The 24,176-nt window shown below is 39.7% G+C and overlaps 1 protein-coding gene across 2 annotated transcripts in view; it reads left to right on the forward strand.

Moving 5' to 3' along the window:
• Positions 1 to 24,176, forward strand: part of ano3 (anoctamin 3) — a 51,600-nt gene that overhangs the window by 9,310 nt on the left and 18,114 nt on the right. The window contains exons 2-7 of one of the 2 annotated variants that reach the window (XM_034084623.2): positions 2,397 to 2,549; positions 19,939 to 20,145; positions 23,293 to 23,420; positions 23,542 to 23,697; positions 23,786 to 23,886; positions 24,001 to 24,045. In XM_034084623.2, the coding sequence (XP_033940514.1) occupies positions 2,397 to 2,549; positions 19,939 to 20,145; positions 23,293 to 23,420; positions 23,542 to 23,697; positions 23,786 to 23,886; positions 24,001 to 24,045 (790 nt within the window). Of the gene's footprint in view, positions 1 to 2,396; positions 2,550 to 5,147; positions 5,354 to 19,938; positions 20,146 to 23,292; positions 23,421 to 23,541; positions 23,698 to 23,785; positions 23,887 to 24,000; positions 24,046 to 24,176 lie in introns of those variants that run through there. The other variant, XM_034084624.2, reaches the window with a different exon arrangement.

The following is a 24,176-nucleotide window of genomic DNA, read 5'->3' on the forward strand; positions in this document are numbered from 1 at the left end:
TCCTAAGAAGTGACTGTGGAGCAAAGATATCCGAGAAATCCCTGACAAAGAGTGCGTCCTCGTGGACTAATTGAGGAGTTATGAGTGAACCCGGAAGAAGAAAAAACCTTTGTGTAATGGTCTTTGTTGTAATACATTGATAGTCTTAGGAAAACATAACCCAAAATAATTAATAGACACTTGGAAAACTATATTCCATTTTTTATTCTAGAAGCATCAGAAGATACACTCTCAACAGTCAAGTAGCTACTTAAAATGTCCCTTTTTTTGTCAACGAAAGCTCTCTGTGGTTTTGCGGGACATGACAGGTGCATCACATTCTGCATGAAGTCTTGATCCTTTTTGTTTGACATTCAAAGTCATTGTTTAGAATTATGCTTGAAGCCTCAACTGTTTGCTTCTTATTGCAGTTTGGAAGTTATGAAGAACCCAACATTGTATCTGCACACCTTGCATTAGAGAAGGAGACAAGAGTGCTATGAGACATTTATGTGGCCTTAAGTAATCACTGCCGACTAATGTAAGCTGTTTAAGTGATGCACAGCTTGCAGACTACATTGAAGCAGCCATCATGTAATGGAAACACTGCAGTATAAAGGCCTTCCGTACTCCCCTTGTCTTATATGTAATAAACACTGATGCCTCTTTTATTTAATTATCAAGTTGCTGGTGAGGAAATCCACCTGGTTGTACTCGAAGTAAATCAATTTGCTCTATCAGCTGTTGATATTTCCATATTGTAAAGTAATTATGCACACATACTGTTATTATATTATTATATCTCCTAAGGTTATCAAAAAAGCACTAGATGTCTCTGTGGTATTATTGTAGATCAGTGATTATCTCGTAGTACTAGACAGTGGCTGTGGTGGTCATGGTGTATGCTGGTACATGGATACATGTGTTGAATAAATAATCAATGTGCCAGGAAGTACCTGCTCATTAATTGATCTGCAGACATGAGCAGGACAGTATATTATTGCACTTAGACCACACAGCTGTTATGCAATCCAAGCACTCTTCAGGGAAAGTTATTCTGTCTGACCAGTTCTCTGAAGCTCTGCTGGTAGGAGAGGTTTGTCTGGCAATATTATTTATTTGGCAATGATGTTCAGTAATCTCTGTTAATGGTGTTTTGAGCTGAGAAAACGCATAATGACCTGGTTAAATACTTTGGATTCACACAAACACATTACTGCTGCATTTTTTTTTAATGAATTACAACACCCCCATTCTTGCAGGCTTTGGTTTCACAGCCCTCTGGTTTTAATTGCTGTTGCTGTCACAATGTTAACCATAAACATTAGCACTTTAATATTGTACTGTTCGCACCAGCATGTCTGGCAGACATTTGTTGTTTTGTTGTGGGCTCCTTTGAGAGGGGATGCTGAGCTGGAGATGTTGGACCTGTGCTGAATAACTTCTGAGATGTAATGTTAATCTGGATGGAGGTGAGTCATGTTGTTTGGACTCAGAGTGCAGCCCCCCCGGCTCTACCTGTTGGTTTTAATGAAGCTGAATGCACACATGAGGGAGGGAGCACACATCAGCACACACTGAATACAAATCTCTGACTGTATATGTTTTTCTGCCATTGTAAACAAATAAAAATGCATTATTGTATGCTAACTTGGTTAACCTAGCAGTGACCTGTTTTGGATTCACAATGGTAGCCTCTACATTGTATAATAAAGCAATTACTGCAACAAAATGGGTAGTGGTTGTTCGGGGGTAATGGTAATACACATTTATTACATTGATTTGGCCATTTATCTTCCTATTGTGCCGATATTTTCAGGACAATCTAAGCATACACTTTGTTAGAGGAGCATTTAGCATATAACACTGTGTTGGTTGAAAGTGTATAAAATAGACTTTAAATCATATTAAGACTTTTTTTACATTTGCTAAAACAAATAAACATTAAAAAAAACTTAAAACACAATTAGTTTATTTCTGAAATCATTCATATGTATTGCACACCAGCTTGAATGAGTAAGATCATGTGTCTTGTTGGTGTAGTGTTTATTTTACATTTAACTTATTTTTAAAAGGACATCCAACCTGATCAGATGCCTCTCCGTTGGTTTTGAAAAGACAGCGGCCAAATTGTTCCCCATTAGTGTCAAGTATCAGAGGGTAAAAAGGAATATTAAATACACGTAAAAAATGTATGAGTGCAGGAGCACGAGAGAGCTGAGTAATGAGTGTGCTGTGGTCACCTATCATTTTTACTGATCTGAACATAATGTACAAGCTGTTATGTATTGCCATTGATACTTTGAGAAACTGTGTGCATAGCTTGAGTGGCAGGATGCTCTCCAGGAAAAAGCAACAGTAAAGATACTTTAATAACATTATAATATTATACCCTCTCACTTTGTGTGTGTTTGCAGGATCATGTCACCAGGACAACTATATGTCTGTGCCTCTGCTGGAGAGGCACGCTCATATCAATCCCAGCATCAGCCACTCGGCGTCCTTGAGCTCCTCACTGGCCAACAGCTTCCCCTCCGGAGACACGGAGACGGACAGCGACCAACTCTCCGGTGAGTTTGCCAGAGCACTTGTGGATAAAGGGTTTTAAATGCATTACATCCGATCCGCCATTACTTGTTTGACATATTGCTGCACAGCTAATGTGAATATTAAGTGTGGGGATGATACTAAGATGAGTCCTATTGCACTTAGACCATGCTGACTCTGCCATTAATGCGTCAATTGGTCAGATTAAATTGGCAAAAGTTTTGATTATTGATTGATCGTGAAAGTAATTTATCAAGCAAATACACAAAAAAGTGTCTTTGATGTCTTACAGGTGATGATCTACTGCTTGTCTTGTCACTGAAAATTAAATAACTTTTGCATCAGACTTTCTGTTGGACAAACCAATAAGGCTGACCCCTCTAAATTGATTACTCATTTTGGCATTTTTGACTAAGACTAACCATTTAGTTTGGAGGCTGCAAGACCTACATTTTGTCAAAAGTATTCCATGAGTTTTATATTTAAATGAATAGGCTGAGGTAAATAATGCAAAAACTCTTTTGGGTTCTCAGTTGGAGCCAAGTGCATTGCTCTCTCTGCAGAACCATCATCTGACCTACATCTCCAAACTAAGCAGGGATGGAACTTATGGTCTTATTTAAATTGGACTTACCATATGATACATGCAAATTAAAACAATTGAAAACAATGTGACAAGAGAAATCTCTTATTCTAGAAAATAACTTTTCTATGAAAGCACTTGCATCATGTATACATTATTATTCGTATAATTCCTATGATAATATATATAAAAACCTAAAAAGACGCTGACAGCTAGTTATTTATTTTTACCACAAGGTGGCAGTGCTTCATTCATCCTAAAACCTTGCTCCCTCTGCACAGCCATCATCTGACCTAAATCTCTAAACTAGGCAGGAATGGAAAAGATAAACGGGGCCGACTGTATAAGAGCTACTTTCTTATTTATCAGCCGATGGAAGGATGCATTGACCTGGTGGTCCAATGACATGTTGGCACACGCAGTCCTGCCACCAGTCCTTAATTAACATCAGAACAGAGGGAGGAGGAGAGGCGTGCTGAGCGGCAAGAAAGCAGATGGTATTTTTCATCTATGACAGATACCAGACTACTCCCCAGAATGCCAGCACAGACACAGACTGATACACAAAAGTAAGGTCACAGACCGAACTGCAACTCGTGTTACTGTGACACTTTGCAGACGGACCAGATCACAGCAGTCAGTGAGTGTCTGGTAGCAACAACACGAACGACTCAGGGCTCTACCTCTCATGAGCTTAAGGAATTGATTGGTGGTCTGTAACTCTGTAACTCTGTGTGGTTGACATTGAGATAAGACCAGTGACCTTGCAGATAATCCATGATAAGATCTCCGTTCTGTTAGTACTGTGCAACTGAAGACCTAAGGCAAAGCGATAATGGGGCAATACGGATTATTTTAATTTATATATTCTCTCTAAGGTGTAGGTTTTGATACCACATAAATGTGCTGTGTGATGAACTATTATGCTCCCTGATCCATTTTCTTCTATGTGACATATACATGTTAGAAGCAGTCAAAAACAACAGCAAAATGGAGGTGATAACAGATGCACATCAGGGCACTAGAAGTAAAATCATTAAAACATATAAAGAAACCATTAACTGATAATGACAAATAAAAAATATGACCAATAAAAGAGGAAGGAAATTAAATGAATGAAAACAACATTTGTGTATTGTTTACATTCCCATAATAACGTGCAAACAGTTTCAATAACTAAATACAATGTCCTCATCATTTTAGCTGAGTATTGTCCTTTAACATTAGGTTATCAAATACTGCAGCCATCTGTAACACCCTGATGGATTTGATGACTGATGTAACATTAGTTCCTGAGAGGGATCCCCCTGCATACAGCAGCAGTGTGTCAGCACAGCTGAGCTGAGCCTACAGTAGTATTGATTGTTTTGAGTTTTTCTCACAACCTCACAGTCTCTAATGCATGCCAAAGCAAATGATAGTCTTGAAACAAATGTAAAGGTTCCACATTATTTCTTTATTGTTGCTTTTCGTTTATTGGTTCTTGACAGTCAACAACACTATTATCTGTATTTTATATTGACATGATGTCCCATCTGATCCCCTTGTGAGCATATGAGATCCTTTATTTGTTTAAATAATGCATGTCTGTTTTAGAAGGACTTTCAACATAAATTATGAAGTTTTAGTTATTTATTTAAAGCAGAACACTTCCCGATGAAAACATATAAAAGGTCTTGTATAGTGTCTAAAATGTGAAGATACTATTACATAATCTTGCAATTGTTTACACCAGCACAGACTGCACATGGTTTATTAGCTTGACTGTGTTTTTCCAACATGGCAGCACATGACACCTTAGAGTACAGCAGTTTACAGCACGTGTGGATTAAAAAGGGATGATGATTGATGACCGATCAATGCATGTCCTTGTCGGTCCATTTTAGACCTGCTGCCCTTGTAATTTCCTGCAGTTTATTAGGAGTCAGTAAATCAGGACCGGGGGGGGGCGCGTCCATCTCAGGACCTCCTCTCCCGCCCGTCACCATGACAACAGCCGTGGGGGGGGGGGGGGGACATGCGGAGCTTTAGAGACACACAGGTGTTGCCGGGGTTTGCGCATCGCTGTGAGATGGTTTGGCAGGATGGGAGCTGCGAGAAACACCCACACAGCCTCATCATAGTTTCCCATGTATCCTGCAGTTCTGCTCTTCGTAATACGCGATTCAATTAACGCTGGAAAGCCACTGATCGCCGCAATGGTGCACCACTCGGGCTCCATCCAGTCCTTCAAGCAGCAGAAAGGTTAGTCCGGATTTATGATTTCGCGTCCGGTAGGGATTATGTGTTGCACTAGGTGTGATGTGTGGTGACTTATTCTCTGTAGTTAAATAGTTTGTGGTGTTAAATGGCACTCCGAGGTATCGGTGTCTCTACTTGCTGTCATTGTGACGCACAGTTAGAGCATGTTTATGAAGCTTTTATGCGCTGATATTGTACCTTATAGTTTTTGTTACACTGAGTTGGGTCGTTTTATGTTAAGCACAAAGGCTACAACAAATTAAAATGCTATATTAATAATTAAAACCTTCAAAACATTTTTGAGAAATTTGAGTTATTGTCGAAATCATGATGGTTATAATACAGTGGATGTTTTAATGCTGCACAAAGGTATGACCTTTTTTCCCAAACAAGCCTCTCTTGGAAAGCTTGTTTTTAGTATCAACTTGCAGTGATTTGAACAGCACTGAAAGTCGTGATGCGCCTCAGCTCATGAGTCTGCTTCAACATCCCCAGCAAGTGGGCTGGTATACTCAGTGATTGCATTATATCGTGCATGAGCTTCGAAGAAAGATACAAACTGTTCCATAGAAAACTCTTCAGCATGTGCATAAAGTGAAGCTAAGCTAAGCTAGCTTGCCAAGAATAAATGCACTCAAGCTTTGGCAGTAATCAACAAATGATTTGAGGCTGCCAAAAGTACCTGTCAACATCTCCTCTATAAGCAAGTTTTAAAAAAGAAGGCAGACTCAAGTGCATTTGGCATATCAGCATTTTGAACAAAGGACAACCAGAATATGTATCAAACTGAGTAAAAGAAAGATAAATGGTCCCCAAGCATTAGATTTCTTCAATCTATTAATAAATATCATGTCATCGATCTGTGTCTTCCATTCGATGTTGATTACACCGCTGATTGATTTTCTAAGGAGCCCAAAGTAGGGCTCCTTAGAGAACATGATAGTGTTTTTTTTAATACTTGGTGTTAATTATTAATGGGACAGCTGTCTGAATTTGGAAACATGGTGGAGAAACTTGTTTTCATGCTGACACAGGGAGTTTTGACCTATTTTGTTGAGGAACCTGGCTGAGGAGGATGAGCGGGTCTCTCCCCTGGCACCAGATGAGAGGAAGCTGAGCTGAATGTAGAAATGTCATGAGAGAGGGACGCCCTGCTGAGGAGGGGGTTACATTATCTGGTGCAGCTCATGCTTGTTTGTTGGTTTTGAGTGTGAAAACAAACTCATGGAGTTGATCCAAAAAAAGAGTGCAAAGTAGGTTATTTACAAAAAGGTTGATCCACATGAGCAATATGGCCTGAATCCATACTGACAACTTGTATAATAATTTTTTAGATTTGCTTAATTATGTGATTTGTCGCCCATACAGTAATGTCCTCCTGTACAGCTTATACTGTTATATTTGACAGTGAACCTCTTCCTGGCTCCAGTCCAGCCAACAGGAAACACAAAGCACAACATGATATCAGATTTATTTTAAAATCATCTGACTACAGGCCTGAAAGCCCACTCAATATTTCAGTGACTGCTAAGTGCACCATTAAATTGATGTCAAAGCGAGTGAATGTTGGCACACAAAGTCCTACTAAAGCAAATCTCAGAAATGATATTGCACCTCCTCAAATACAATCAGCATCACCCTGTGAGAGCATTTAAAGGCTGGGAGCTCAAATGTGTGTCTTTGTGTTCCCGTACAAAAGAGGTGAAAACCTTTATTAACGTTGCTGGAGCCAAGATGTTGATTGCTTTTTAGGAAATCAGTCAAATCAACTGGAAACCGAGATTAGGGGTTTGTAGGGGAGGTGAATGCAATCCAATTTTCTTTTAAAAGGCTGCAGGTAAAGAATGTTTAGACAAAACACAAAGAGTTTGACAGTGTCTGATTTCAAAGATAAACCTACAGTAAGATTATAAATGAGTTAAATAACAAAATATCCCTCAGTTGGTAAAAACTAGAAAATACAGCTCCATTTGAGCTTGAATACAAACATTACTCACAAGCATCTGATCCATCTTTCCAGGATTTGACTGGATTTCAAATGTTCTTTGGCAGACCAATCATACACTTTTTGGATAAAACGTACAGACAAACTCAATGCATTATTCAATAGCTGCAGCAAAAATATGTTTATTTGGTCTTGATGTCTATCCATGAAAAACATTTGATTTATCATTCAGGTCAATTACCGCATTTTAGCCGCATATACCTCCTGAGTATTATTACTAACAACAACTTCTCTTATGGTTTCCAAATAATCCAACAATTGCATATGAACCAATATACTGCTGAAAATACACATGGAAACATTTAATAGAGATGTGATTCAATAATTCCTCTTCTGTTAGATTACACTTTTGAACTTGTGTGTGCATATACAGCCAGTGTGTGTTAGGTGTGTTGATGTGTAAACCTTTGCACAGCCCTAAGCAGGCCACCTGTCCTCTTATGCAAGCAGGCAGATGGTTTCATGGATACAGACATTCATTTCAGGGCAGATTTGGGGAGAGCACATGAACAGTATAATTTGTGCTTTAAACAAGATGCTGCAGAATATTAAGCAGACTTCAGTATCATAGGAGTTGATCAATTCTGTATATTATATTTCTATCATGCCATGTAGACAAAGAGTTTATAAAATGACCAAACAAAGAGGCTGTTTTGTTCTGTGTGTGTTTGGTCTTGCAGTTACCAGCTTTAACACTTTCAATCTTTAAATAGTCAGCGGACGCTTTGTTGCTAGGTTATAAGAACAACACAGGCAGAAGTTCTGCTGGAGCCCAAAGTTATTGTTCAGTTTAATCACGTCTACGAAAAACAAGCGACTCTTGGAGGAATTACTGTGACCTCTATGCGTGCTGGTGTTTATTGTGGACAGTGTTGATATGAAATCCCTGATGAGGCGTGTCCACGGGGGCACACCAGAGGCTTTGCGGAAAATCCTGTGACGTAGAAGATGCCACAAGCAATCAGGGGACATATGAACATAGTGTGAGGGTATATAGAGATTATAGGAGGAAGATGTTTAATCTGCTCAAATTATGCAACCAAGAGTTGGTGCCAGGATTGTATAATAGGGTCCTGAACTGTTAAATGTGTGGGGGAAATGGGCCAGCTGCTCAGAGGTGCGTTCACGGTCAGCCTGTCTGGCTCGGCTGCACGTGACGGACGGACCACAACAGTCTCGTTTGAGCACGTTGTTTGCTATTTGAGGCTCTTTTCTTTCATATTTTTATATAGTTTTGACCAGTATCCAAAAATCCTAATTGCATCCACTGTGATTCAATGGGGTAACAAATGAAACAGCAAGATATCCAAGGGGGTGAATAGTTATATAGTCACAGCATAAAATAATGTTATAAAACATATGTGGCAATGCTTGTATCAAACTATTCTGAGTGAATAACTTGTTCAGTCTGTGTTTCTGAATCGCTGAGAGTTCAAAGGTCAGAAGTTCTCTAATTAGATATGTTGTGGACTCGATGAAAGGAATGTAATGTTGGTGAATTGTTGATGTGGGGCATTTCAGGAAGTACTGGTACTTTATGTCTCTGTTCTGAATAGAAAATAAATTGTACTCAATTTGCACCGTGAAATCTGAAGCTGCAGACCTGCAGTCACAGTATTAGTGGTTCTGCAAATATTCGCTCCACCCGGCTTGAAAGATACCTTTACTTTGAAAAAGCTTACACTGTTTTGAGCATACTGTTAAGATGCTGAATATATGTAGCTCATTCTGGGTTTCTGCCAACCTCAATTAGATCTGTCTTGCAGTCACAAAAGTGTTTGAATTTCAACATTTTGTAATTAATTGTCACGTGTTGCATCATGAAGCACTCAATATCCATACCAGAGAACACTCGTCTTTCTTTCTCACTTATATTTGGTCAGCAAGAATTATCAGTGTGCCTCGAGGACTCGGCATGTACAAAAGATATGAGCTGAATATTCAGTAGCCGTTAATGATACCGTTCTTAATGCTCGCTGTGAACTCGGCCCCGTCTATGTTTTCTTTGATAAGGTGCCAGGCGGAGGATGTAACACACTCCTAATTGCTTAGAAAGGGTTTCTGAAAGAGAGGCTGCTGGCCTCGCCTCAGTCCTGCCTTCATGTGATAATTTTTTATAGCAGCAGCAGCAGCGGTGTGTGTGTGTGTGTGTGTGTGTGTGTGTGTGTGTGTGTGTGTGTGTGTGTGTGTGTGTGTGTGTGTGTGTGTGTGTGTGTGTGTGTGTGTGTGTGTGTGTGTGTGTGTGTGTGTGTGTGTGTGTGTGTGTGTGTGTGTGTGTGTGTGTGTGTGTGTGTGTGTGTGTGTGTGTGTGTGTGTGTGTGTGTGTGTGTGTGTGTGTGTGTGTGTGTTGTGTGTGTGTGTGTGTGTGTGTGTGTGTGTGTGTGTGTGTGTGTGTGTGTGTGTGTGTGTGTGTGTGTGTGTGTGTGTGTGTGTGTGTGTGTTGGTCGTTCGTCTATGCCCATTCTTTTTTGTAACGGGCATCCCCTGAAATGCCCTCTGGAGTAGGCAATAAAGATGTTTGCTGTGCTTGAAAAGGTCCTGATGCAGAATGTTTCTCAGTTTAGATCTTCGACAGGGAAAGTGCAATGGGTTGAACATGGCTGGATTATTGAAGGGGTAGAATGAAGAACGACAGAGAGGCATGATGGGAAACAGCCCACTGACCTGAATTCTCTGGTTGCTACTTTGTGCAACATCTTTGAATATAATATCGTAACTTTCTGCACTGTATTTATTGTTCATATTGGAGAGTGTTGTTTTGCTCCCTCTGATATACAACACCCTGCAGTTGATCATAACATCCTTGACGTTTTTCAAATTAAATATTTGTTCTTCCAGCTGGCTCTGGCTAAATTGTCGACAGTGGCACAGAGACGGATGTGAAAAAGTGTTGTGACACAGCCACTTTTTAGGACAGAATAATATAGAGGAGCACAACAAACAACATTAGAGTTACAATGGTTTATCACACACACACACACACACACACACACACACACACACACACACACACACACACACACACACACACACACACACACGTTCATAGACCAAAGACAAAAATCATTTTAATCCACATTACAAGACCGTCATGGACAAGCTGCACAGGAGAGATCTAAATCCCAGATCACGACCTTGCTTGAATCCCGTCCAGCTCCACTGTGTGTGTGTGTGTGTGTGTGTGTGTGCGCGTTCGCTCGCTCGCACACACACACACACACACACACACACACACACACACACACACACACACACACACACACACACACACACACACACACACACACACACACACACATGGTCCTGTGTCCTGCTGATGTTTTTCTCTTCAGCATCTCACAGCGGGCTTCCACTCCCTGGGCCTTTTGATCTGTTTCCTTTATTTATTATTTTATTCATCTCCTCCGTCCTTCCTCCCTGTGCTGGACTCACAGACCCACGCACCAACTGGCACACACACACACACACACACACACACACACACACACACACACACACACACACACACACACACACACACACACACACACACACACACACACACACACACACACACACACATACACATACACATACACATACACACACACACACACACACACACACACACAGTCCGTGCGCACACAGGATTAACTTTCTCCTGATAAACCAGTTTTAGCTAGTGCACAGCGAGATTAAACACAGGATTTCACATTAGATGGACCCTTTTATATATTGTCTTCAGACCGCGCTGTGGGACAGAGTTCAGTCTGCATCAGAGCTAAAGCTTTGCAGCAGGGCAATCAGTCTCAGATAACCATTATTCTATCACAAGGCTGAGAGATTTAACCTGTGAATTTATTTTTCCATCCACCCTGAAATGTCCATGTAAGCAATTTCACACAACACCAGCTCCGTCCAATTTGTGAGATGTTAAACCCTGACGACGTCCGTTGGGATAATCCAGACCAGCTAGTCCAGTAAATACACCTTTTTGAAAATACACAAGCAGCCATTATGTATTGATTAGAATAATGGAGAGAAAGTGGGCAGGTATATTAAATAGGAAAGCATCCCCTCTTCAGTCAAAGCCAGAGAGATGCTGAAATGATGGCACTTTAGGTTTCCATAGCCTGATGACTGGATGCTCTTAACTCAAACTGATTTACCAGACAGTCATTATGTATTTCATTTTTTATTAAATATTACTATTATTATTATTATTATTGTTAGAGAATATTTCTTCTTTCTTCCTAAGTGTCAAAGAATAATTCTTCCTTACTCCTAAGATATTTAACATTTACTGTGTGTTTACATTCACGATCAGCCCTGCTCCTTATCTTCCGTAAGGAATGTGATAATGCAGTCGCATGTTGATACTAGGTTTTACAGCTTGACCTACAGGGCATAGGGAGGTTTTGCGAGTGTGAGAACGCTAGCTTCTAAGCTCCAGAGATGGGAGAGATCCTGTGTCTGCAGATGTGTTTACGCCATGGTTTACGCCCATCCTCAATATGTGGATTTGACTCTCTGTAAACTAGTTAAAAGGTCTACCAAGATGCGAGGCTGATCAGAAGTGACATGACAACCCACCCGTGCAGTCAGAACCTTTTGCTGCTGTGACTTGTGATGTGAATTCTCCGGCCGTTGACTTGTAATAAACTACCAGTGTTTGACATCAAAGCTCCAACTCTCCTCGTGTCTCTCTGAGTCCTGACTCTCCATTGCTGCAGAAGTTTCCCTTACAATTATTATTATTATTATTATTATTACCAATCAAACTGTTTTACCAGACAGTCATCATTTCTTTTTTTTGTTTAATATATTTTTGTATTAGTATTATTATTATTATTATTATTATCAGTATTAGTATTGGTGTTGTTGTTGTTTTATTATTACAATAGTTATTATAGTTGTTGTTGTTGTTGTTGTTGTTGTTGTTATTATTATTATAGTGGTAGTAGTAAAATGGTATAAATATTATTATTATTAGTATTGTTGTTGTTTTATTATTATTACAGCCGTTTCCGTTTCTGCAGCACATAAAAGACTTGCATTGCAGTATAAAATAGAAACAGCTATAGCGATCTGAATCAGTGGTTGCAGGTTTGTTTTTCTATGCCGTTTGAAATGTGCAGTAGAGGTTATTGCTCTGATGTAAAATGGGATATCGTTCCTGCAGTGTATGTGTGTTAAATCTGACCATATTTGTTTTTGCGAGGCAGTACAGGTGCCTTGGAAATGGATTTATTGATGCATTCCCATCTTGTCGTGTTGTGTGTCTATAGGAAATAAAGCAGTAAGTGTTGGAGGGGAGTAATTGTTTTTGGATCTAAAGGTGAAATGTAATGGCTCGATTATCTGTGAGGTTCTTAGAAATTGTTGCTCCTGAGTTTTCTGCCGAGAAATGCAAACCTTCTTGTTCTTTTTTTTTTTTATAAACTTTATTAATCCCGGTGGGGAAATTGTTTCTCTGCATTTGACCCATCCTGTGTTAGGAGCAGTGGGCTGCCATTTTTGAACGGCGCCCGGGGAGCAGTGTAGGGAACGGTAGCACTTGGTCTTGCCGGGACTGGTGACCTTCCAATTGCCAAGCCAAGTCCCTATCGACTTCGCCACCACCGCCCATTGAATCATAAAACCTCTGGCTTCTGCGATTTAACAGCAGATGTAATCGGCCCAATATGGCTCTTTAATGAGAGTGTGACAACCTGCAGCTCAGTATTGATTTGAGAAATTGGATTTAGTGAAATGTATTAAAATATGAAAAAGCAACGGGGGGCACTGAACGCTTGTGTAAACGTGTGTCGAGATAATTAAAGCACTAGGAAAACAGGCTTTGTTGTTACCCTGAAGATAGATTAACTTTCTGACTTGGACTAATTGATCCATTTAAAGTTTATTCCTGTGGTATTTTGTGCTGAGTAATGCTACTGTTTAATTGAAAAGGCCTTTATTTCAAACTTTTGTTCCAGACTTTTGAGTCTTAACGCACATTAAGATTTATAGTTTCACATTTTCAATAATGTATTGTATTGCTTATAAGCAGGAGTTCAGAACTTGTATTAATGTAATATATGTGGGGATGCAGAGTGTTTCCCAAAGGCCCTCAAACTCACATCTTTAACCGGCTCGATTCTCACCCTGCAGCTCTGGGGATTCCATTGGGATTTATGTCGTGAGCGTGAGTTATTGCGCAGATTGCAGCGGGAACCCTCAGGATGCAGACAGTGAATTATCAATGTAGCTGAGCGTCGAGAGGAAGGTCACTGAGAATCCCTCACTGGAGGTGAAAGTGAGTAAAGATCTCATTTGAAAGAGAGTGCCTTCTTTCCATGGATACATGTCAGGAGCTGCTGCCTGGTGTGAAGGTCGGGAACAATAACATGCTCCAGTTGCTGGACATCCATTATCGTTATTAACCTGAGAGTTCTTCTTTACTGTTCACCACTGCAGTATCATCTAGTTAGTTATTCATTCAGCCTTCACCATATTGCTCTGTACCGCTGAAATAACCTTGATAATGACCTCTGCTGGTATTAAAAGAACAATGACATGCTAATGAGAAAGATGCACACTTGAATGTTGTCATTACGTGCATCTTTCTATCGAAATTGGCTGAAGCACTAGCAAGCTTACGTTTGGCGGTGCACCATCACGCTGCTCGTCTCGGGGTATTGAGCTGTGAGATGATGGTTTTAATGCACTCTTCTATGAAGGACATACATTATCACTAGCCCATAAAAGGATGGACAAGTTGAAGTGATTTCTGCTTTACTCCCCTTTTTCCATTCGCTCATTTCAGGTACTAGATCTATAGAGAATGGTAAAAAGGTTTTTCTACATTTAGTTTATCTTCTTCCTTTCTTATTGTACATTTATGTTTTTTTAAGTGACTTGTTAGTTTTATGGTTTGGAATGAAAGATTAGATATAATGGGAAATGATAAGATGCAAAATAGCTGAACAACAAGAGAACATGCTAAATTAAACTATAAAAGTAATATTGGTTGTTAACATGCTCCTACTTTAGCAGCTTTGACAAATCAAACTAAAAGCTTGAGTAGGTAACATTGGAGAAACCAGGAAGAGTAGGCTATAAATATCAACCACAGTGATGCCAACTCTTTAGCTATGAAGTAGCTTGCAGCACTAGCTTCAAAAGCCAGTAGATCCAGTGAGACAGTCCCCAAAGTTGGCAACCCTGACTGCCTGTTCCTCCGGTCCTTCCTGCAAAGCCGCAACCCCCAAATTATCATTTTGAAATTAAACAACAAACATGGCTTTTGTGAGTACTTACTGTAGCTGATATGCTAGCTGCTGTGATGTGCAATGCGTGCATGAACAGTGTGTGCAGGTAGACAGGCGGGTCGGTCGTACAGACTTTTTTCTTTCTTCTTTTTAAAAGCATTTGATTTATTGATTGCTGTGGAGAAATAAACAACATGTTGATGAATATAACAACAATTGTTTCTAATACACTCAGCCTATCTTTAATATATTGTCATTATGTCAGTGGTCTAATATGCTCATACAACGGTGCCGACAATATTATCGTTTATCGCAATCATTTCCGGGAAAATGTATCCAACAAAATTAATTTTGAGGCCTATACATGAAACACACACACACAAACAAATCTACAGACTTACTCCAAACTGCCACACATATTAATTAACACACTCTCACTACTCTTTGACTCTATGTTGGCCTAAGCCCTATTAGAACAATAAGCAGCAGACTTTTACTTTTTTATAATTTCTACTGGTTCTTAGATCTGCGCATGCGCAATACGGGTCGGCAGTTGCGAGAGAGTATTTTTGTTGGGTAATCTATGGTAGGGCTAACCCATACAGTGGGGGAGCTCAAGTCAGTATTTGCAATGTAATTACATACACGCTCCCAATGGCGGTTCTAGAACATTTTACATGGGGTGGCAAAAGAGGGGCAAGAGGTCATGCCAGGGTGGGGTGGGAGGGCGGACAGTACGTGATATTTTACACTGTATATAACCTATTTATTGTTAATTCATGCCCTAACACAAGTGTTCTTAATGCGCAAGAGAAACAAGGTGTTCAGACAAACAATCGGGTGCCCTTTGAGTCCCCCAAGCTTACTTCAACAATTTTAAATGAAAGGAAACTACAAAATGTATTTTAAAGCAATTCATTAATGGAACAGGTTGTTTTGCATTACAAAAAATGTGTTGTCTTAGTATTAGACAGACATATTTGCATGTGCTCACTAAGCATTATTACATATTAATTTAATATTAAACAAATCAAAATGGCCAATTATCCCAAAATGTTGCTGCTAATATAATCATATGCTTGTCAACTTTAACTGATCAAAAATAAATTCTGAAAAAATACTTGAATTATCTATGAAATTGCAATATTTTCCCTCAGTTTGTTTCAACCCCGTCACGCCATACCATTTACCCTACCCTATTAAAATAATGGATCAGTCCATGTGTGATCTGCATTGAGGGAATTACATCACAAAAGTGTCAGTTTCTTCTCTTACCTATATTTCAGTTTTTGTATTTTCATATTAAGATTGACAAGCTCAACATTTCAACTCTGTTATATGAATTAATAATAGTAAATAATTGTTTATTACAAAATATAAATAATAGTTTTACAAAATATTACAATTTTGTAATGTCCTTGATTTCCATGTGGTGCCATATCTTAGCTAAACAAGGTCTCATGCCTACTTTTTGTCAAAAACTTCAACCCTGTTAAATGTTTTCAAGTAAATTCCTAGTAATTATTTATATTTTGTGCCTGAGGTGGGAAAATGTAAGTAGTCCACTACCAGATGTTATGACTGTTATGAAAGATATAAAGACCCAAAAGGCACCCGATTCAGAGAATACTCTAATTCTGCATACTGTAAGTACTTAATTATAATTAAGTACACAAATGACATCACCCATCTCTTCAGAGAGCTAAAGGTGACCTGTGCAGCAACACATTTCAATCAATAATTGTCAATACTAAGAGCTGCTAGATTGTGCTGCTGTGATGGAATATGTAAGGAGAATAAGAACATACCATGTGGTCCAGCTGGAGTTTCATCTGCCTCCTGATCCCTGCCTCTGGCCCTCTTTCTGATACTTCATCTTTATTCCTCACATACAATTTCTTCTTCTTCACTAATGTCTTCATCTCCTCCTCTTCCTCCTGCTCTGACCCTCCTGGTCTCTTCATCTCCTCCTCTTCCTCCTGCTCTGACCCTCCTGGTCTCTTCATCTCTCTTTTCCTTTTCCTCTTTCTGTTCGCCCTGATCACTTCTCAAATATGTATTTTTGTTGTTGTTGAATCACTCCTATAATCTGGCCTGCAAGAGTCTACTTGTGAAAAGCACTGGTACAAATATTTGTATAACTTTACACGTTAGGGCCATGTAGCCTAGCTAATAAGTAGCATATCATCAGAAAGTATTTATCAAACGCACACAGGCAGCTGTGTTTGGATCCAGTTTTTACGGTAAAGGATGTATCCTGGTTTCATTGATCTGGCCTCATGGCTGTGATGTGTAGTATACGTGGATTTAATAGTAGGCTACCGCGTAGTTTAGTAAAGTGATCGATCTCCCAGCTAACGCTGTCTGCGTAGTATTTTGTAACGTAACGCCCCAAACAGCGCCCGTCTGTTAAACGCTATCGATTCAAACGGCAGCGTTTTATTAATATTTAGTTTCAAGCTCTCGTCCTTAGTAAAAACAAAACTAGTGGAAGGGGAAAAGCTCCCAGGGGAAGCTGATCCATAGGTGCTGGGACAGCTTGCTCCCTCTCTGCAGCTCTGTGAGCCGCGGTCTGTGTGAGCCGCGGTCTGTGTGAACCCCGCTCCGCAGTTTAATTCAGGGCCGTAGCTGCGTTTTTAACGGGCCTAAAATGATATTTAAAATGATTCACTTTTAACTAATGTAATGCTTGTTTCGTTGCTTGAGAAGCTTGTGGAAATAGTGTAGGTTTGTTTTAGTACAGTTTTAGGGAAACAAAAATTAGGGGGGCAGCTGGGGGGGCAAGGCTCTACAGTGGAGGGGCAGCTGCCCCCCCTTGCCCCCCCGTAGATCCACCCCTGCACGCTCCCCCTTGACAGTGAAACGCCAGGCGTGAGGTTTAGATTATTTCCCTGTCTCAATCCAAATTGAACTGTATGAAATAAAAAGGCACATTTGTCTTGTAGTAAATAAAAAGGGCGACCTGGAGCCAATCCTGCAATTTCCCCACAGGTGAAAGAGTTGACATGCTGAAAACCCAACTCCTGCAGGGGGGTCTGGGGGGATTTCCCCCCAGGAGATTTTTTTAAATACTAACATAAAATACACATTCTGGTTCTCTCTTGAGAAGAAAAATAAATAAATCTATTACTACACGACATATTTAAAAAAAAAAAATGAATGCCATTTTAGTTTTGTGTTACTTTGTTCTGAAAGCTGAACCTGCTGCTCCTCACAGAGAGAAGAGGGAAGAGGCTGTGAATTACTTACTTACATTGTGGATAAGGGTGGATAGCCCCCATTGTTCTGTGTGTCAAAATGAAAGACAGCCCACACACCTATCAATCATCAAACCGTGGGGTCTTATTTCATTACGTGTTGATTTCTATCAACATGTAATGTTGGATCGATGTATATAGAGATATACTACAGGAAAAGTATTCTCCGTCTGGACTTCCTGCAACAACACCACGCCGTTATCTTGATTCTGATTGGCCAGAAGCATTATCAAAGATGTTCTATTGAGAAGACGATCACTACCTAAATCCAGGCTGAAGACTTTTCTTTTTGTCGCTGCTTTTAATTGAACTATTCATATCTTAGACTGCACTGTAACTTTTATCCATGTATTTTTTTCTTTTTATGTTTATTTTATTAGCTTTTATTTTTAATGACTGATTTTAAATGCCATTTTCTTAATGTCTTTTTTGTTTTGTTTTGTTTTTGTAAAGCACTTTGAATTGCCTTGTGTTGAAAAGTGCTATATAAATAAACTTGCCTTGCCTGACAAAAGTTTTCAAAACCGTTTCTAGTCTTCGGTATTCTTGTTTTTGGCGTGAGAATAGTTTGGGCAGCGTGAGAGCGTGAGATTGAGAGTGAAAGCGCGTGTCACACGCCAGATGCATGAGAGTTGGCAACCCTGTCTTTATACATGTAAATGAGTCAAGAAAAAAATACTAATGGGGAGTTTTAGAGTTGTTATTTTAACTTAATCCTAAATACTTTCGCCTAAATATGAGTTACTGAATACCTTAAAATATGATTTGGCTTCTGTATAAATGCATAAATATGCATGATGCGTGTTGAATTGAGGTGCTGAAGTTGCACTCCCCTTAGCTTATTGTTATTACAGCTAATTCACTTTAAGGGCACTCCAGTAATTTAGTGTTTGACCTTTATACAGCTGGCTGACTCACAAGAGCCACATTTGAATTATAATTATTTATTTATTTGCATTTACAATAACAAGTTACAAATACATAACAAAAACAAGGGCAATGAACAGATAACTTTTATATACAAATATAACTGATCCTGTTATAATGATAAGGGAGGTATGAACTACTGTATTAAATATAGCAAAAACAAGAGAAATAAAAACTGAATAATAACCAGTTCAAGAGAAAGCGCTTCTGAAAATGAGATTTGAAAGGAGAAACAGCTAACCTGCCTCGGGCTTCGGGGAATCGTCAACATTAATGCAGCAGAGACTGAGAAAACCTAACTTCAATCCTTGGGCCAACTCTAAAGTTACTGGCTCCTACATCTGCCATAATACAATCCAGCAGGGTCTTTAGTGAAACCCTCCTTGCCTGATGATTGCCCACATCTTTCAAACCCAACCGCCCCCAGTCTGTTTGGAGATCTGTTGTAAATTATCTGTCAGAGATAAACCTGAAGACATCATTAGGGTTATTTTCACATACTTTTTAGAGCTCCCTTCAGAGCTACAAAGCAGCATTGAAAAAAATGTTTTCACAGGCTGAGTATTACTTAAAAGGAACTTGTGGACTGGAGTTCCTGTCACCTTGAGAGCAATCCTTTTTGCTGCCTTAATTCAGGGCCCAATCCAGACCTCCTCCCTGTGTAATACATTTGTATATTGTTGACAACAGTATGATTTAATGGTATGTGCCAGCAGAGCTTCACTAAAGAGCAGGGCCTTACCCAATCCTTCACTTAATGCCTTAGTGACTAAAATATAGTTTAAGTTCATCAGTGTGAGCATACATTTATGAAACAACATGATGTTTAATATGAAAAAAATATATTAGACTCAGATTCTCATCAACAAAAACAAGGCTTTTTGCTATTATGAGCTCCCCATTGATACCAGAACGAATCTTTATTTGCAGACTGAAAACCCACATTTTTGGCCTTTAAAACCTATTAAAACACAAATATATTTAGAACTTAAAATGGTTTTCCTTATTTCATCTAATGCACCAGCAGTTTAATTTGATGGCTTATTTAAAACAAATGTACTTAACTTCATGGTTTATTGCACTTATTGTTAGTCGCATTATTAAAAGTGTCAGCCAATGAAATATGATAATAATATTCTCCCCCTCTCTCTCTGTGCCTCTCGTCCTCAGGCATGCACACCAGCATCAGCGAGATCCTGAAGGAGAAGAGCCCGAAGCCGTCCCGACGCAGCCTGCCCTGTCTGGCCCAGAGTCAGACGCATCCACTCAACCTCAACCACTTCCTGTCTGTGCCTCTCAGCTCGGAGCCCACACCAGAGGCCGAGGGTCTGAGTCAGAGCGTCAGCACCTCTTGCAGCCTCCTGCCGCCGCACACAGGTCAGTCTGCTGGAGGACGGATGTCTTCCTGAAGTCATGAGAGAGGAGACGTCAGTTTACATCATGTCTTGTGTGGATTGTATTGTTTACTTTGGAGGCTTTAGTGGCAAGTTAAAGTAAAAAAGTGGCAAGTAAAAGTAAAAAAGATTTAAAGAAATATATTTTAAACTTGCTAGTAAATTACATATTATAACCAATTCTAGCCAAAAGGGAATCGTTACTTCCTCCAACTTAAAAAAACAACCTTTACCTTTTATAACACTATTTATTTAACTTCTTTTATTCTATGTTAATTTAAAGAAAAATATTTTTGCTTCATGAATGTAAGGATTTTTCAAAAAGCTCTTTTTCCTCAGACTGCCTGTGCTGCTGCACCTCTTTTCACCCTCTGTCTGACACCAGAGTCTGCTCTGATTGGTTAGCTGGCCGGCTCTGTTGTGATTGGTCAACCACTTAGGCTAAGGGTCGGGACATCTCTATCACGTACAATGTGTTGGAGCGCTAGCCTATACTGTAGTGTTACATAGTGATGTCACTATGTCGCAGAAGTAAACAAAGTAGGCGTAGGGGGAGTGCGAGAGAGAAACTTCCTCGTTAAGGAACTTTGGGATGTTAGCCTTTGCAGACCATTTACATGCACACAAACCTATATAACACACTACAGGATAGGGAACACCCCCCAAAAGCATAATAGGGCCCGCTCCCTTTAAACTTATTTTGTACAGATGCACTGGCAGGTTTTACCCATTGTTGGATCTGCATGGCATCCTTTAGCTGGCAAATATTGAACTTCATATAAACCAGCTTTGTATGCAGTCTATCCTGTTGAAGCTCTTTTTTATGATACGTTAAAGTATTTTTCCTATTTAAAAAAATTAATAAATACCATCAAGGAAGCCTTTTGCAACACATCTGCATCAAGTTATTTATGTGTATCTGTATGTATTGCTACTGACATTGTGTCCGTGTTGAATATGTATTCTCTCTCTTCTCTGCCCTGACTGTTTTGAGTGCTGTGCTCAACAGAAACAGAGTTGGTTGCAACACAGATTTTCATAATGTTGGTGATATTTAAGGCGTGTGCATAATATGTATTGAGCAGATTGTGATACGATTTAGCAAACATAATCACATGTGTCTTATGTGTGTTCAGAGGCAGTGAGATAGTGTGGTGGGAAAACTGTTCCGAGGAAACAATACATCACAGCCTGAACTGGTAAAAATGCAAATGCCTATTGGAGAGAGACAATTATTCAGTTTGAATAATATCTCCAAGAATATTCAGAGGCCAATGACAGGGAGGGCTCTAACCCATGCAGCAACTCATCATGTGGATTCTTATTGAGACGTCCTTTATTTGACCCTTTGGTATTTCACTGCTGCGTGCAGGGTGCTAAAGTGGGACGTGAGACGCAGGTTCATGCAAATGAGGCAGCACAAGGTGAGGTGCTGCTATTTTTGGAAGAAGTGGCTCTCAGTTGTTGTGCTGAAAATAGACGTCTGAGGAACAGGTCTCTTTTGTCTTTGCCTGAGGAGGGTGCAGACAAAAGGAGAGAGTAAAGACCAACCCGTTTCCTCACTGTGTTATGTGACAGATGTGTCTGATGGTGATACAAATACTTTAATGTCAGATCTTATAGTTGTCTTGCATCACAGCTCAACATCAAAAATGAAGTTTCAGAGAGAAACAAGGATTTAACACAACACTAAAATCTCCAAATATGATATATTCAATGCCCTTTAACATTCATTTGATCTAGAATGAAGCTCCATCTTTAATTCAAGCATTGACTGACTGGTGCTTCAGTACTGTTGTATTCATTTCACTGTTGCCTGCACTTATGTTATCAATTATGTAATGCAGCACCTTAAACTGAAACGCTTCAATAGACTCCCATCACATGGCTCCTTGGTGTTTGAAAACTCAGCACAATGCGGCAGTGTGAATTCAGAAAGCTTTTGGATACCTTTAAACTAAACCTATGCACTTTTATATTGAGTGTATTTGTGACTGGATGAAATTGTTTTAAGTTGATGGTTCAGATTCGTGGTGGGTTGAAGATGCATTTTTCTTTTTTACTTTCTTATAATGAAATCAATGGAAACTATTCCCCAGAGATTCAGTGAATCTAAAAATAGCAGGGCTCAGTTGTGGTCTTAAAATAGACAGAAGATAAGAGAGTGTGTGTTTGTTGATAATACAAATAGAATAAAGGTAAACGAGCACAGCTAGTGGTTCTGCATTACAACTGAATTATTTTGGTCCCAATAATATTCTTACACATTTAAAAACACATTATTGTCTAGGGACTCTAATGTACTTTCAGTGAAATGAAGTGCTGAAAACAAAGCAAATGAACCAATGCAGCTTTTTTCGTCGTAGTTCCACATGTTAGAATAATGTAGATGTCTTGCACCATATCTCAGCAAAGCAGTATAAAGATGTTCTGACTGCAGTCTCACTCAGCAGATCTGGTGCTGAAGTACACACATGACACATTTCACTGGAGATGTGAGCCAAGCTGTGCTGTGAAATGATGCGTCTCCCTATAGCTATAGGAGCATGTCCATGTCACGCAATTAGAGTGTATGTAAGAGATTTAGTCATTGCCTCAATCAACTTCCACATGAGAGGAATGCATATCACAAACCATTACAAATAGAAAAGCATCCACACCGTATGCTCAGTTGCTAAATAAAATGAGTAAAAAGTCACTCGTCATTAAGGCTGACTTGTTGTGGCAAAGGAAGGCTCTTTGAAACGGTTCAAAACACTTTGAGCTTCAGGAAAAGATTTCTTTGTATAATCTGATTTGTTTGTCTTGCCTCACAGTGTGGGTTAAACACAAGTTTATTTTGTCTGTGCGCTTCAGTGGGATGCATACAGATTTAGCAAGGAAGGAAGCACAATTGGCCCTCTTTCAACATATTCATGGTTCTTCTAAATAGCTTCAAGGTGTCGCCTTTATAGCTGGCGACCACGATTAAAGAACTTGGATTTAGCTCGGAGCTGATTGCAAAGTGGGAGCTGGATTGAGGAAAATATTGATTGAACAACAAAAGAGTAATTGATGATAGGATACTTTGTGTGGGGCCTTACCTGTTCAATAACGGTCTCCTTCATCACGCTGTGTCTGTTTGCATCAGAGGAAGGGAACGATCAGTACGTGGAGGAGTCGGAGGTGACGACATGTGAAACAAAAGCAGACGAGTCAATTCCACTGAAGAAGCCTTCAACCCGAGTTAAACTACAGGCCCGCAATGACTCAGTTCAGGTACCAGGCTCTCAGTTATCCACCATTATTACCACAAATGACACTGTAGTTATTTTGTCCCTGACCTACTGAGCCGTCTTGTTACATCGCTGCATCGTCCTAAAAAGTCTTCTCACCACAGGGAAAGAAATCAGCTGGTTCCTCTGGGCTGTTCTTCCGAGATGGGAAAAAGCGTGTCGACTACATCCTGGTTTACAAGAAGTCCAGTCCCCAGGTGGAAAAGAGGTGCACCTTTGAGAAGAATCTACGGGCTGAGGGTCTAATGCTGGAGAAGGAGGTAAAACATGTTTGGTTTTAGAAGACTTGTATGTCCTTGATTCATCAACTCAGTTCTCAAAGTCCTGTGTTTCATTTTAATCCTAAAGCCCTCCTTGACCAACAACGATATCATGTTTGTGAAAGTCCAAGCTCCTTGGGATACACTCTGCAAATATGCAGAGCAGATGAACATCCGAATGCCTTTCAGGTAACTGTAGAAAGAAAAAACGATTACAAGTTAATTTATGGAAAGGTCAGTTTTTCTCTGAGTGGCTGGTAACCTAATTCATCCTATCTAACTTCTTCTTCTTCTTTCTCCAAGGAAAAAAAGTTACTTCACGGATTGGAAGAGCAAAACCTTGGGCAGGTAAGTAGATTTAAGAATAGGACTATTTTCTGTGTCGCTCTCTGGGGGCAGCAAGCTGGATGCTTCACTGCCTCTAATGAAATGTGTGAGAGGCACAGCTGCCACGCGTCAGCCGTAATGTGAGCTGTTTG

The sequence above is a fragment of the Pseudochaenichthys georgianus genome, chromosome 6 (assembly GCF_902827115.2).
Source record: "Pseudochaenichthys georgianus chromosome 6, fPseGeo1.2, whole genome shotgun sequence".
Taxonomy (NCBI): Eukaryota; Metazoa; Chordata; class Actinopteri; order Perciformes; family Channichthyidae; genus Pseudochaenichthys; species Pseudochaenichthys georgianus.